The sequence below is a fragment of the Leucoraja erinacea genome, chromosome 15, assembly GCF_028641065.1.
Source record: "Leucoraja erinacea ecotype New England chromosome 15, Leri_hhj_1, whole genome shotgun sequence".
In the NCBI taxonomy this organism is placed as follows: Eukaryota; Metazoa; Chordata; class Chondrichthyes; order Rajiformes; family Rajidae; genus Leucoraja; species Leucoraja erinaceus.
Window position 1 is genome coordinate 5,122,984 of NC_073391.1, and position 15,758 is coordinate 5,138,741.

The window sequence follows — 15,758 nt, forward strand, 5'->3', positions numbered from 1 at the left end:
GCACTGCTCTAGGTCATAACATTGACATCAGCCAAAATATGATTAGAGTGGTTGGTCTATGATCAAGAATTGTAATTGGTCTACTCAGTATCCTTCCATGAACAACACTTACAACAGGCATATGAATTTTATCTCATCAGATCAGACAGCTTCTGAAGCACAGATGAAATGCCAGCTGTACTGTGCTATACCGCAGAATCGATTTTCCTTCAGCTTTTCATTCTGCATTGACAATTTCAAATACTCTTAACAAACTATACATAGCATTAGCAATATGATTGAGGACAGTATCAAATTTTGGTAACAAACACAATCATTTAAAAATTTTATTACCATTGTTCAACAGTATAAATAGCACGTTTTTAGTAAGAGTAGACAAGAAAATATTATTTTTCGTCATCTGTGTGGTAGACATTTTATACCATGCAATAGCTTCAATAATGTGATTTATTGTTGAAAATACATTCCTTTGAGGTCCAAATAAATAGGTTAAATGATAAAATGGTTTGAACTGCTCATGAATTATGATTAACACAATAACCATGACAAAATTCATCTCTTATAGGAATTTAGACATCTCATTTTATTCAAATAATTTGCATTATTTGAAAATATGATATAAAATGGAAATGATATAAATACTATTCAGTAAACACACTTCACGAATCCTTGACTGGATATTTCAGTTTGGTTGAATCTTTGGTGTTATTTTGAATGTCGATGAGAACCAAGGGAATCTTCTGATGGTTTTCAATAATATCCGCAATACTGTAAAAACGCTAATTGAATAGAAACAAACATTGTTAGCCCATTATTATTCTTCTTATGTGGATCTATGACATAAATAATCAACATTTCACCATGCAAAATTCCCCAAAGGTTCCACATGACGTATTTTTCTTTGTAAAAATAAAATGTAGTGAGCTGAAATTAGAAGGGAATAATAATGGTCTGGTCGATGATAAATTTAATAATAATCTTCAGGAGTTTGAGAGCCCAAGGAACTGGGTATTCCAAGAATAAAGGCCGATATAGAAGTACACCATTGTGTCATGAAATATATCCCTTTAATTTCTCAAATCTCTCAATATAACACATGGGTCAATTCTGTACGTAATTAGGAGTTTTAGTTCCAATATCCAGCGGGAAATATATTTGTTACTATCAACAAGGGAGTTCTTTCTGTTTAAAATATATTTCCCCTTTATCAATGAATTTAAAAGCAGGCCACGAGATATTAGGGTAGACGACCAATATCTTGATCCCTTGTGTCCAAAGGATGCTCTCGCAAGGAAATGGGTAGCTAAATGCCAAGATGTCTAGGAAGGGATTTATGGAGCTGTGTGACTTGGCAGCTGAACACCTAGATGCCGTTAATGGAATTTTTTAATTTGTGGATACTAAGGAAGCAAGAGTTAGAAGGACATTGAAGCCCCAGGGTTGTGTAGAATCAGACATATAGTAGGGATTAAGACCAAAGAGGCTTTTAAAGTAAGAATGTGAATTATAAAATTGGTGCAATGCTTAGCCAGATACCAATGTAGGATACGAAGCACAGAGTTAAATATGAACAATGATTGATGCAGGTTTAAGGAATGGAGTGGATTTCAGGATGAACTTTAGTTTATGAAGGGAACAGCAAGAATAGCCAGCTTGGAACATTTTGTCAGACTGCGTTTGAGAGAGGTGGATAATGGTTTCTGCACCAGACAAGCTGTCATTGCAGCAGAGGCTGGTGATGGAGCTGGAAGCACCAGGGTGTGGGGATGGCCACTGCTCAGTATGAGGTTGTGAACTATGAGGTTTGGAGTCAGACAGTTGTAAGGAGGGAATGTCAATAAACAGGAAATAGATGTATGTTATTATTGAGGTGGGGAGTCAACGAAAGAGCGGCCCTGCTTTCAGTAATCTTTCCACCGCCACGCACAAGAAGCACAAGGCAGACACTGTTGTATGCTGATGTCAAGAAGTGGGTTCATCTCTAGCTGAACAACTTCTATTCTTGTGTGTGGACGCGATAAGAAGAAGATTGAAGTGGCCTTGATCATCTTGGTACTAAATTGGAGGAAATTTCTACTCTTTCAATGCTAGCGTAGAGGAATCCTTAATGATGCTGGCGGCCTTGCCAAGATGCATGAAGTGTAGAGTAAATGGGATGGAGGCTGGTTTGTGTGATGGCACATCACAATTCTCTGCCATTTCTTGTGGGCTTGGATGGAGCTGTTCCCAAACTAGGCTGTGATGCATCCCGATAAAATGCTGTCTACAGCGCATCTGTAGAGTTGGTGAATGTTGTTGGGGACAAACGGAAATTCCTAAATCTAGAGATTATATTCTAAACTCTGGTATTTTTCTTCTTGTACTATCTGCTATACTTGTGCATGGCTTGATTGTACTCATGCATAGTGTGTTTGGACAGCACACAAAGAACATTTTTCATTATAAGGGATAAGGTGATTTATAATCCATATGTAATACTGAACTACAGAGAGGTAATCTACTGCTGAAAAAGACATATGAGATGATCTGAACTAATCCCATCCTATTTGCATTTTACCCTGTGGTTTTCACTCGAGTCACTGTAATAACAGGAGATAATATCCTAAAATAGAAAATTGGGAATAAACATGACACACAAATGAAAATAGTGCCTAGGAAATGCAACGCGCTATAGGGTAGTTTTTTAACCAAGTCACATTAAATTTCTGATGCGGTTATTGATTTTTAACTGATCTTTGCTACATGTGAAATAATTAAGAACACACTAATTATCCTATGATACATGAAGGAGATACAGGAAGGAGAATTTACTTACCTCTTCACCACTCTTTTCTTTCCCCAATGCATACTCTTGCGTTAGTTCAATGTAGCGGACAGGAATATTGTAGACTTTTCTATTGTATAATACAACTAATGTATAAGGCTGCCGTATGTCCTGTCCAGAGCTTTTTCTTATAAGATATGATCCGTCCTATTTGTGTAAAAAGTGCATTTAGGTACAAGAACAGATTGAAGTCATGTAAAACCGCTAAGAAAAATTAACTCCTGTACCTTATTGAATTTCTGTAATGCCTCTTCTGCAGTTTTTCGATCACACTGATTAGTGAACCAGGGTTTGCCATCTACACTCGGATCCTTCAAGTTAATCAAAAGTGGATGAATACCAAATGTTTCTAATATTGTTCAATGACGTCAACGAATTGCAGATAAATTTCCTAACCATTTTCAGCTTAACTATCACACGCAGTAAAATGAATAATTAATATGATGCCTTCTCTGTGCACAACTGCTTTTACTTAAAAAAAATGCAAAGACATTTTGTAGAAAGTATATACACAAGCATTCTAAATAGAGGCACGATTAAGACACTGAGGTTCTCATGCTTGGCCCGTTATTAACAAGACCATGGCTAATTGGAGTGCAATATCCACCACTCACACCTATCTACCCATGCTAACCTTTAATTCCCAAAATTATTATCTATCTGTGCCCGAAATAACAGTTCACCAACTTTGCTTCCATCTTCCATTTAGGCTGAGAATTTCAAAGATTCATGGGTCCTCTGAGTGAAAAAAAAGTGTAATCTTCATCTAAATTTGGTGAATCTTTTTGTTTTAAGTGATCCTCAGTCCTCGACTCTTCCACGAGAATCATCCTCTCCACACCCACCTGAAAACACCACTCAAGTCACTCTCATTTTTCCAATCTCCAGTAATACAAGTTAGCTTGTTGATCCTTTTCATAACCTCCACACTTCAGCATTTATTTCCCAGAGAAATAAATTGTATCATTATGTTAGGATTCTAAGTTACTCACTGAAGTTGCACACAAGTGACCACACACAACATGGTCGGGGAGGAAATGGGGGGGGGGGGGGGGGGGGGGGGGAGAATTACTTTCCTAGAAAACTGTCTGCATCACGATTTTCCGTGGCACAAAACCACATCAACTGCGTATGCATCAAGAAACACAGTTGAAAAAAAAAGATGTAATATTTATCCCCCACCTCTGCATAAATTTAATGAGCAAATTCTATTCCTTATTTCAAGTATTGGGTGATTTGTGAATTCTGCAAGGATGAATTTCTGTTACCTGATTGGCTGTAAAGGTGGGGCTACCTGTCCTGGGCTCTTGTGAATCATGCACTCAGCACTCAAAGTTATTTGCATCACAAAACTCTGCAATTGTTCACCATGTATATATATATATTTTTTACCTTCCCTACATTTGCTAGATCTTTTCCCTTTTATTTAACTTATCGCAGCCTGAAGAAGGGTCTCGACCCAAAACGTCACCTATTTATTTTCTCCAGAGATGCTATCTGACCCATTGAGTTACACCAGCTTTTTATGTCTATCTTCGGTGTAAACCAGGATCTGCAGTTCCTTCCTGCACATTTAACTTATCAACATCTATTTGCATCTTCTTTGTTGTTTTCATGCCTACTGACAAGTCAGCAGGAATTCAGCTATCATACGTCGTCATTTATATAAATTATAAAAAGTTGAAGTGCCAAATACTTATCTCAATGGCACATCACTTGCTATATCTTCCCATCAGGAAAATAGATCCATTATTCTTCTCACTTCCTATTATCCACTCAAACATCTAAGTATGCCAGTTATTTTCCTCCACACCATGAAATATTTTCAACATCATCCTTTGATGTGACACCTTATCAAATGAAATACAATTGACTTGGACAGACCAAGAGATCAAAGGCTAGATAAAACATTAATTTCAATGTCATTAAAAGTAGGAAGCATAAGATAGATGGAATTGTACAGCAGAGAAATCAACTCTTTTGGCCAATATCATCCACACAGACCTGACACTCCACTGATCCCATTTTCTCACATAATCTAAAAAATAGTCAAATAAGTGACTGAAATACAGCTGTATATATAACTGATGACTCGATGAATATAAGTGGGCGTGCAATAAATGGAAGACAGTTTGACTCGCTTTGCCAAGTTTGCGCACCTTTGCAGATATGACTTCACCAGTCTATCAGATCAGATTCAGATTCACATTCACATTTATTTTCACATGCACCAATTAAGGTACAGTGATATTTGAGTTACCATGCAGCCATACAATTAAAAGAAGACAACACAATTAAAAGGACGATAGAACTTAACAGTGATCACTGTGATGGAAGTCAATAAAGTTCAGTCAGTCTTCCTCCTTTTGTTCACCTCATGCCAAGTACGTGTAATTGACATAATGCACTTCCTTTATAATGTAAAACAAATTTCTACGAGCATTAAATCCCCTGAACACCCTTGAACAGTACTTCTGTTTCCCCATATATTTTAAGCTCATTGCCCTTTCAAAACTTTTGCAAAGATGTATATTCTGTGTCATACCTTCTAATTAGATTGTTGATGTAATCTAATTCAATTACCCGATGTAACCATTATCTCAATGTGAGGGCTAAAAATACTCATTATACCCCAATAGTTAGTTACACAAATTTCTGGCCTTTTAAAGTAAGAATTTTTAAGATTCTTGAATGACTTGTTTCTTGACTACTGAAGTCTACCAGAAGTGATTAAACCCAATGAAATGTCTTGTCGCAATACAAGAAGGCTGAGAGATGACATAACTTGAGGTTTGGCTTATTTAATCCAGTTATATAACCATTACCATGTAGTTATGTTATTATTATGTTGTTTATGATTTAGGGTATTATAATGTGAAGATAGATGTGATCACTGACAACAGCAGTATATATGCTTATTCCCTAATTGTCTTGAGGGTTGTAGCTGAAAAAAGTTACATAGGCAACTAAATGTTGATCACATTACTATCACACCAGATCCAGTGATCATGGTGACTGGCTCTTGACACAGTTTCTTCCCTCAAGAAGACAGGGGCACAGCTGGATGAGCTGCTGCCTCAGCGCCAGAGACCCGGGTTCAATCCTGACATCAGTGCTGTCTGTGTGGAGTTTGCTTACTCTCATAGTGTCCTCAATCTCCTTCGTCACCTCCTCAAGTCAGCTAGACCCAAAGAATGTGGTTGAACCTTGAACACATTGTAGTTCATAGCGTACAGAGGACAGAACGTTGAACTACTTGAGATTTGAGATGATAAAGGCAAATGCATGAAGGTTTCCATGGTGGAATGCCAGAGATAGTATCTTGGTGTGGATTTTAGCAACTGTACTGATATAGTAGGATACAAGTTCTGAAACTCAGCTCTGTCAGAGATATCAATATCACAATCTTATTTCATCCCTTGTTATGAGAATGGAACTCATGAAAAAAAGACGAGGAGGTGAACTGCACATGGTTCTATAATGAGTGGAAATTTATCTGCAGGAAGGATACTGCAACATTATACTGCACTATGGACACTGGACAATTTGAACTTTAGACATTGATTGCACTGTAATTTGTCTTGTCACTGGTCATTTTGTGTTCACTGCTTTTCCACGCCCGGTTCAGGAATTGTTTTGTTTATTTTATCTAGTTTTTTTCCCCTCATCGTAGCTGGGGGCCGTTTTCACAGGACACTCTCCCTTAGCTGGTCGAGGAGATGCGAGTGTGTCTCTTCCGTCCATCGGTTTCTGCATCGGTCTCCTCGCACCCCTCAGTACCTCGGGATCGCCCACGCAGAGCGTCACTGCGCCCGTGGAGCCTCCATCCCGACTCACGCCCGGGGTGTTCCAGACCTACATGCAGGAGCCGCCCTCGACCATGCTATTCCTTCCTCCGGTTCTGGGGGGGGGTCCTGTGGCGTCAGCCTAAACACGGGCCACTCATGCTCGAACCCTCGTCAGGAGATACGAGGGCGGGCACGTGACGTCATGGGCTAGAGGGAGTGTCCTGGTACTTAAGGTTTCTCACCGCGAGACCTTGGGAAGTCGACAGGTAGCTGAGCCCGAGATAACATCCTCGCTCAGCTACAGTAACATTGTATTATAGTTAGCGTACCAACCTAACGTGTCACCACGGAATAAATGACTTTGAACCAGCCTGACGTCTCACCTTTATTCACCACATATGGTGTCGCTACAAATTGTGAGCTGAATGGAAATAGAAGTTGTGTCGATTTGACATACTAATCTAAATATCCTTTCTTTTGTTTCTGTAGTCTATGAAACTGATACGATATATTGTCTTATGGAAGATTTACCTGTTCAATACTTGAATGAGAACTGGGACTGGCAGGAATCACTGGATAAAGTCGTGCCGGAATTTCATTGTGTCTGGGTGGAGTTTCTGGAATACCTAAAACAATCATAATTAGAAAGTAATCAGTCACATTTGATTATTTCCCATAATCAGTAATCATGATCAATGTTACCCAAGTATCATCTCTATTGTAATGATGTGCCATTATCTGGCAAAATCCTATTTTGCAAAACTGGGCTTGGATTCACTCCAAAAGAGACATTCCCAGCCTTCTGCTTTCATTTAACAGAATCATAGAATCATAGTAATTTTTTGCAAATTAGTTCTACATCCTCCCTTGCCTTCCAGAGGTACATTTTGCATAATTGGCCATGATGTCCAACCGCAGGTGAACCAGTGGTTTTTTTAAGAGATTCCTTGCTTTTGTACTTATGTGCCCTCTTGAAGTCTATCATTGTCTACCTCATTGTTTACCATGCGCCCAAGTTGTTATATCATCTGCAACTTTTAAATTTGTACTTTGTGTACCCGCCAAGTGATCAAGAAAAGCAGCAACCCCAGTGATAATGGCCATTTTTGATTTATGGCCTTTTATTTTTGATCATAAACATATTTCCTGCACTTTATCAAAAATGATCTGCAAGGCCAGGAACAATGTCAATTGTGTTCCTTCATCAGCTCTACGTCCTCATCAACACATGTAAATCTAGTTGGTTAAGCATGATTTGCATTCCTGAATTAAACCATATTTGCCCAAATAACATTTGGTTCCAGATTGCTGTTCTAGATTCCAGTGGTTTCCTTACCATAGAAAGAAGACTGACCAGCCTAACATGCTGGGTTCATCCTTGCATGCTTTTCAAAACAGTCATGTAACATTTGCAAATCTTCAAACCGAGCAGTATCGGAAGATTGAAAGTGTAAATTCCCTTAACCACCTAGGATGTATTGTATTGACACTGGATTACTTATTTAATTTATGTAAAACCAGTATTTTTAATATCTTGTTCATTCAATTTATAATCTAGTACCTTAACCTCCTCTTTACCTGTGACTTCCATAACAAATAATATTTAGATGAAGTGAGACATTAAGTATTAATGTAATATCTCTGTATCTGTCTAATACCTCTTTTATTTGGTCCTAATCGGCTCTTTCCCTGTGCTCACTACACATTTTTGATGGTTATGCTAATGGAAACGTCTGGATTCCCTCGTGTTATTTCTATGTCTATTCTCCTACTCCAATTTTGTTTTGTTTTTTGTTTTACTCCCCTTCAATCTCTCTCTACTTGGTCTGGTTGTCACTTGTATCATTAACACAGTTACTGCTTAATTTGTTTCCCTTTCATCATCCAGGAAGCTATGACCTTGGTTGGTCTATCATTCCCTCTAGGAGGAGAGGTGAACAGTTTCCATCTGTCTCTGAGCTCCTTGCCTCCACAGGTATTGAGTGACCTACTAAGTTCTTGCAGCAGTTTGTTGCTGCTGTTCTGTGGTGATATTTTGCAAGCAGCACAACCGCAAAGAATCAAATATAGCAGCTCTGAACTTTGGATGTAAGAAACAGCACAAATCAGTGCGGTAACTGACCATATAAATGGACCAGTACTATTACGATGTCCTGAATACAAGGGAGCCTCTGATTGTAAGGGAGTTCCCTGTGGGAAGATAATCGTGGAGAATCACTACTATAGTCCGTACAGTCCCACCGAAACCAGGGAATGTGTCTGGAAATGTTGGGCTTGCTAATAAGACTGAAGCACCTGGACTACAACCCCCTCTCCCTACCAATCTGTTGGCCAATATAAAGTCCCTAGAGAATAAAGTTGAGGACTTATGGGCAAGGTTGCTTTATCAAAGGGAGATGAGTGAATGATCTGATTCACAGAGACATGACTCAGCTCAGCTCCCTGGACTCGGCCCTCCAGCCTGAAGGTTTCTCCATCCATCGCATGGACAGAACACAGGCATCGGGGAAAGGGAGAGGTGGTAGCACCTGCCTCATGGTCATGTAGCTCAGACCCGCCGGTCCTGTCCAACCCCTGATCTCCCTAATTGCAACACGTGGTGCTGAAGTGTGGCTGCTTCCTCACCGCCATCATCATCACCACGGTCTACGTCCCACCCACCCCAGGCTGATGTTCACCTTGCGCTGGAGGAGCTGCACGCGGTCAACAAGCACTAGTAGATGTACCCCGACACCTTTCCCATCATAGCCGGGTTCTTCAACAAAGCCAGCCTGAAGAAATCACCCCCTAACCTGCCACCAGCACGCATCCTGCAGCATCAGAGGATCAAACACCCTCCACCTCTGCACCAGAGATACCCAATCACTCCATCCCTTGCCCTCACTTTGGGAAATCAGATCACGTTGCTGTGCTCCCTCTTTCTGTGTCGAGGCAGTGACTGAAGAGCGCAATCCAGCAGTGAGGCCTACACTGAGCTGGGCAGGGGAGATAGAGGAACGACTCTGTGAATGTGAAGTTGGTAGACGGGCCTGAATGAATACACCACAGTTGTTACTGACTTCATAAGGAAATGTGTGTCCCCATGAAAACCATCCGACTATTCCCCAACCAGAGGTCTTGGATGAACCAGGAGGTCCACGACCTTCTGAGATTCCATATCTCCGTCATTCAAGAATTGCAAGACAGATTCACACAAGAAGTCCAGGTATGACCTTGATAAGGCCATCAAAAAGATTAAAGGGGACTCGCTCTAAACGGGAGGATGATACGGATGTTTGGCAACTGTGGCAGGGCTTGCATGCCTACACTTTCTACAAGGTAAAACCAGGGGGCAGCTCAAGCGAGGGCAAGGCTTCACTCCCAGACGGGCTCAATGCTTTGATAGGGATGATGTGCTTCTCGCACCGACATTGTCCCCGATGGATGGGATTGCAGATGACGATGAGTATAGGGAGGAATATCAATCCACTGACTGATTGTCCTGGGGCCAGCACACTGATGCAATCATAAAGGAAGCTGGTCAACGACTCTACTTCCTTAGAAGATTGAGGAGATTTGGTACGTCACTGAATGCTCTCTTGAACTTCTACAGGTGGACACTAGAGAGTATATTGACTGGTTGCCTTATGGGCTGGTTCAACAAATTGAATGCCCAGGAGTAAAGAAGATTGCAAAAAGTGGTGAACACTGCCCAGTCCATCACGGGTGCCGATCTCCCCACCATCGCAGAGATCTACAGGCGTTGCTGCCTCAAAAAGGCAGCCAGCATCGTCAGCACCCACACCACCCTGGCTGCGCGATCTCACGTTCACTCCTGCCATCGGGAAGAAGTTACAGGAACCTGAAAACTGTGACTTCCAGGTTCAGCAGTAGCTTCTTCTCAACAACCATCCAGATATTAACCACGACAACCTCCAACTGAGCTCTGAACTCCAGGGACTTGCGGGACGTTGCTTTCACTGTTTTTGTCTTTGCACTTTTATAGTTTGCTTTTTATAGATCAAACAACGTTTTTGTTGGTTATTATAGTATTTACAGAGTACTATGGTTACATATCTGTTCTGATGCTGCAAGTAGGAATTTCATTGCTCTGTTTTGCGACATTTCATAATAAAACACTCTGTACTCTTGACTCCCTTTTTTCCCCTAGATTACAACATCTGCAACCAAATGTCTCCTTGGGTGAACCGTACCTCTTTCAGAAACGTTTTGCTCCAGAAAGTTTTGAGACGTTCAAAGTTTCTTGCCCATCACTGCCCCAGTCTGTATTTGGATTTGTTGAAATTCCCCTTTAGCACACATAACCTACAGTTTATGCAACTCAGTAACAGAAACATTACAGGTTTGGTCCCAATCCTATACAATTTCAGGTCACAACTCTAAGAATACACATTCAGGCAATATTTAAAAAAGTTGTGGATGTTTCTCCCTCAATCACTCTTTCAGCCATTCAGACCCACAAACACACGGTTAAAAACATCTTTCACAATCTCCCCTCTAATCCTTCCACCGCCACTTATAATTTATGACTGGTTTCTGATGCCTCAATTAAGGAAAGCAGACTTTCCATTTATTCTATTTTAGCTCATCATAATTTTACACACACCACTTAAGTCTCCCCTCAGTTTCCTCTGTACCAAGAAAGCAATCCTTGTACTGAAATCAAAATCATTGCCATCATCGCTTCTCCTTACCTTCACATTCAATTAAGCCAATTGGACATTCCCTTCCATTCTCAAGAAGGGTCTCGACCCGAAACGTCACCCATTCCTTCTCTCCAGAGACGCTGCCTGTCCCGCTGAGTTACTCCAGCTTTTTGCATCTCCCTTCCCTTAACCTTGACCTTATCTCCAATCGGGCATCAGCCCTATCTTCAGTAAAAGCAGCTACAAAATATTAACTTAGATCCTGACTCACATCCACTGCATCCACACAGAGGTCACCATCTTGTTCCTGAACACGACCTCCTCTTGCGTTTGCTGTCCTCTTGTAGTCTAGGATTATCATTTGGGGATTTTCTTTGAATTTATCTCCAGCTATTTTGTTTATGTTGCCTCTTTAATTTTTTAACTTTTCTTTTAATTTCATTTCTTTGCTTCCTATATTCAGTTTCTTCCCACACTCCGAATACGTACAGGTTTGTAGGTAGGTTAATGAAATTGTACATTGTCCCTAGTGTGTGGGATAGTGTACGGGGGTGATTGCTGGTCGGCGTGGACTCTGTCTCTAAAGTCTAAAACAATATCACGGGCAGGTATTTCTCCTTGCCCCAATCAGACAATTCCTGGTACTTTGGCTCCCTCTGTTGATCAATGAGTGCAGTTGCACTCCAAAGTTGTACTATTTCTCTGTGAATATGAATATTGATTTTTCTAACTTCAAGTAACCCCTGCATTTCCCCCTCTCTGCAACCCTCCCCTACCCAAGTCGTATCAGCTTCCAAGTCGCATTTTTGAGTCTCATTGTCTGTACTCGTTCTCACCGAACAAAACATCTACCAATGGCGTTTCCTATATCATCCTCACTTTTTTGCATATGTTTCATTCATTTGTTCTATGTCTCTCGTTTCTCTTTCCCCACACTCTTCATCTGAAGAAGGGTCTCGACCCGAAATGTCACCTATTCCTCTTCTCCAGAGATGCAGTCTGATCTGCTGTGTCACTCCAGCTTTTTATGCCTATCTTCTATTTCCCTAATATATAGATATATAGTCCACTCTAGAGCAACACTTTTCTCTTTCTAAAATAAAATTAAGAGCTTGTGGCTCTCAATTATTTCTAACTTTTCAAATTTTCAGATGCCAAACTATTGAATTAATATCATAAATGATCTGTCAGCTGGAAAGCAAATCAAGTGAGGCTGGAAAATATCCAGTAAAATCAGAAGGATTATGTCAAATACATATCAGTGTTTAGTATCTGGACTCAACAAGATTCTAAGTTACTTGCTCATTAATGTAGGTATCACTTGCAATGCTAGAATGCATGGCCCATTCCTGAATGCCATTGCGAAGATGTTGCTCAGATATTGACTTAAACCACTGTGGTCCTTGAGATGGATATCGTATAATAATGGAGTTCCAGTACTTGACCCATTAACAATGAATGTTTCCACGTTAGATTGGTGCATGATCGAAGGTAAACATGTAGGTATGTAATGCTCCCATTAGCCAGTTGTGTGGTGAGATAGTTACATTCACAGATAATGGGAGATACAGTTGGAAATCTTTCCTGCATTTGTGGAGTATTTTGTAGATGTCATAATTTGCAGTCATGGTGTGTTGGTGGTGGAGAGAATGAATGTCTAAGAGGGTGGATTGTCTGTCATTAATCGCCGATAGTATTGAGCAGAGTTACAAATCCAGGACTTTTGGAGTCTGTAAACTGGGCAATGCCCAGGGACTCGGCATGAATGAATGAATGAATGAATACGCCACAGTCCTTGCAGACTTCATAAAGAAATGTGTGGAGGACTGCATCCCAACAAAAACCTTCCGAGTGTTTCCTAACCAGAAGCCTTGGATGAACCATGAGATCCGCACTCTTCTGAAGTCCAGATCCCGGGCATTCAGGTTTGGAAATACAGAGGTCTACAAGAGGTCCAGATACGACCTTGGTAAGGCCATCAAAAATGCCAAAAGGGACTTCTGCTCCAAGCTGGAGGATGAGATGGATGTTTGGTAACTGTGGCAGGGCTTGAATGCCATCACCTCCTACAAGGTGAAATCAGGAGGCAGCTCAATTTTCAGTGAAGCAGCACTCCCTGACGAGCTCAATGCGTTTTACGCACGCTTTGATAGGGAGAATACTGATGTGCTTTCCCAAGCCCCCATTTGCCGTGATGGTATTTCAGTCTCAGTCACAGAGGCCGATGTCAGGAAATCCTTCGGAGGGGTGAACCCTTGGAAAGTGCCTGGACCTGATGGTATACCCGGTCGTGTTCTAAAAACCTGTGCGGACCAACTGGCTGGAGTTTTTACAGACATTTTCAACCTCTCACTTCTGAAGTCTGAGGTCCCCACCTGCTTTAAAAGGGCATCAATAATACCGGTTCCCAAAAAGAGCAAGGTGATGTGCCTCAATGACTATCGACCAGTGGCACTAACGTCTGTGGTGATGAAGTGCTTTGAGAGGTTGATTATGGTGCATATCAACTCCTACCTCGACAAAAACCTGGACCCACTGCAGTTTGCCTACCGCCACAACAGATCAACGGTGGATGCGATCTCGCTGGCTCTCCACTCCGCTCTGGACCATTTGGACAACAAAAACTCATATCTCAGGCTGTTATTCATTGACTACAGCTCGGCGTTTAATACCATCATCCCCTCCAAGCTGGTTATCAAGCTCTCAGAACTGGGTCTTTGCGCATCCCTCTACAATTGGATCCTCGACTTCCTCATTCACAGACCACAGTCTGTCTGTTTTGCTGGAAATGTGTCAGCCTCGATAACAATCAGCACAAGAGCACCTCAAGACTGCGTGCTCAGCCCCCTGCTGTACTCACTCTATACTCATGACTGCGTAGCCGGACATAATGCAAACTCCATCATCAAGTTCGCCGACGACACCACTGTTGTGGGACAAATCACTAATGGGGACGAGTCAGAGTAGAGAAGTGAGATCGGCCGATTGACCAAATGGTGCCAGCACAATAACCTGGCCCTCAACACCAGCAAAATCAAGGAACTGATTGTGGACTTTGGAAGGGTAGGATGGGGACCCACAATCCCATTTATATCGATGGTGGAAAGGGTCAAGAACTTCAAATTCCTGGGCGTGCATTATTCCGAAGATCTTTCCTGGTCCCAGCACACTGATACAATTATAAAGAAAGCACATCAGCGCCTCTACTTCCTGAGAAGATTATGGAGATTCGGTATGTCAAAGAGGACTCTCTCGAACTTCTACAGGTGCACAGTAGAGAGCATGTTGACTGGTTGCATCGTGGTTTGGTTCGGCAACTTGAACATCCAGGAACGGACAAGACTACAAAAAGTTGAGACCACTGCCCAGTCCATCATCGGCTCTGACCTCCTCGCCTTCGAAGGGATCTATCACAGTTGCTGCCTCAAAAAGGCCGCCAGCATCATCAAGGATCCACACCATCCTGGCCACACACTCATCTCTCTGCTGCCATCAGGTAGAAGGTACAGGAGCCTGAAATCTGGTACATCCAGGTTCAGAAACAGCTTCTTCCCCACAGCCACCAGGCTAATCAACTCGCTATCAAACAAACTCTGAACTATAACAGCTTCTATCTGGGCCACATGACAATAAACTCTCTAGACTTGACTTGACTTGACTTCTTGGGTGCTATTGGAGCTGTTCTCATTCCGGCAAGTGATAGATTCTCTAATGTAGTCCTTGCAAAGAATAGTTATACCTTGCAAAGACATTCTTCAGCATCTTCAGGTGGATTCCAGTACCGTAGCATCAGTTTGGCTACAGGCCTGGCTGATTCTGGAGCTTACCCGTTGGTAAACTGTGTGAAAACCTCTTTGGTGGGGACCTTTGAAGGAGGCTGAGATGGACCAATCATTTGGCATATCTGCCTGAAGATATGCTGCAAACTGCTCAATTTTCCCCTTGCTCCAACAAATTGGGTTCTTCCATCACTGATGATAATAATGTTATGGAAATATGACCTTTTTAATTGCTTCATTGGAAGATTGGTTGATGTTGAATGGATGGAAAACTATGGGCCCTTTGCCATTATCAATCTGTTAATAGTTTTTGTTTTCATTTATATAAATTAATCCACATATTTGGTTCCTGTTATGCTTCCTAATTAGAGTTAATTTTAATTCAGTTTAGTTTAGAGATACAGCGTGGAAACAGGCCCTCCTGCCTCACCGAGTCGCCATTGACCAATGATCCGCGCATATAAGCACTACCCTACCCACACTAGGGACAATTTTACATTTTATACCAAACCAATTAACCTACAAACCTGTACGTCTATGGAGTGTGGGAGAAAACCAAAAATCTCGGAGAAAACCCACGCAGGTCACAGGGAGAATGTACAAACTCCGTACAGACAAGTACCCGTAGTCAGGATCGAAACTGGGTCTCTGGCACTGTAAGGCAGTAGCTCTATTGCTACCTCACTGTGCCGTCAACTAGGATAGTTAATATTTAACTATT

At 41.5% G+C, this 15,758-nt stretch overlaps 1 protein-coding gene across 1 annotated transcript in view; it reads right to left on the minus strand.

Annotated features, from left to right (window-relative positions):
- Positions 1 to 313: 313 nt before the first annotated feature.
- Positions 314 to 15,758, minus strand: part of blnk (B cell linker) — a 200,246-nt gene continuing 184,801 nt past the window's right edge. The window contains exons 23-26 of the mRNA XM_055646632.1: positions 7,144 to 7,238; positions 3,052 to 3,135; positions 2,816 to 2,971; positions 314 to 779 (exon numbers count right to left, since the gene is read on the minus strand). Of these exons, the coding sequence (XP_055502607.1) occupies positions 660 to 779; positions 2,816 to 2,971; positions 3,052 to 3,135; positions 7,144 to 7,238 (455 nt within the window). The 3' untranslated portion in view covers positions 314 to 659. The remainder of the gene's footprint in view (positions 780 to 2,815; positions 2,972 to 3,051; positions 3,136 to 7,143; positions 7,239 to 15,758) is intronic.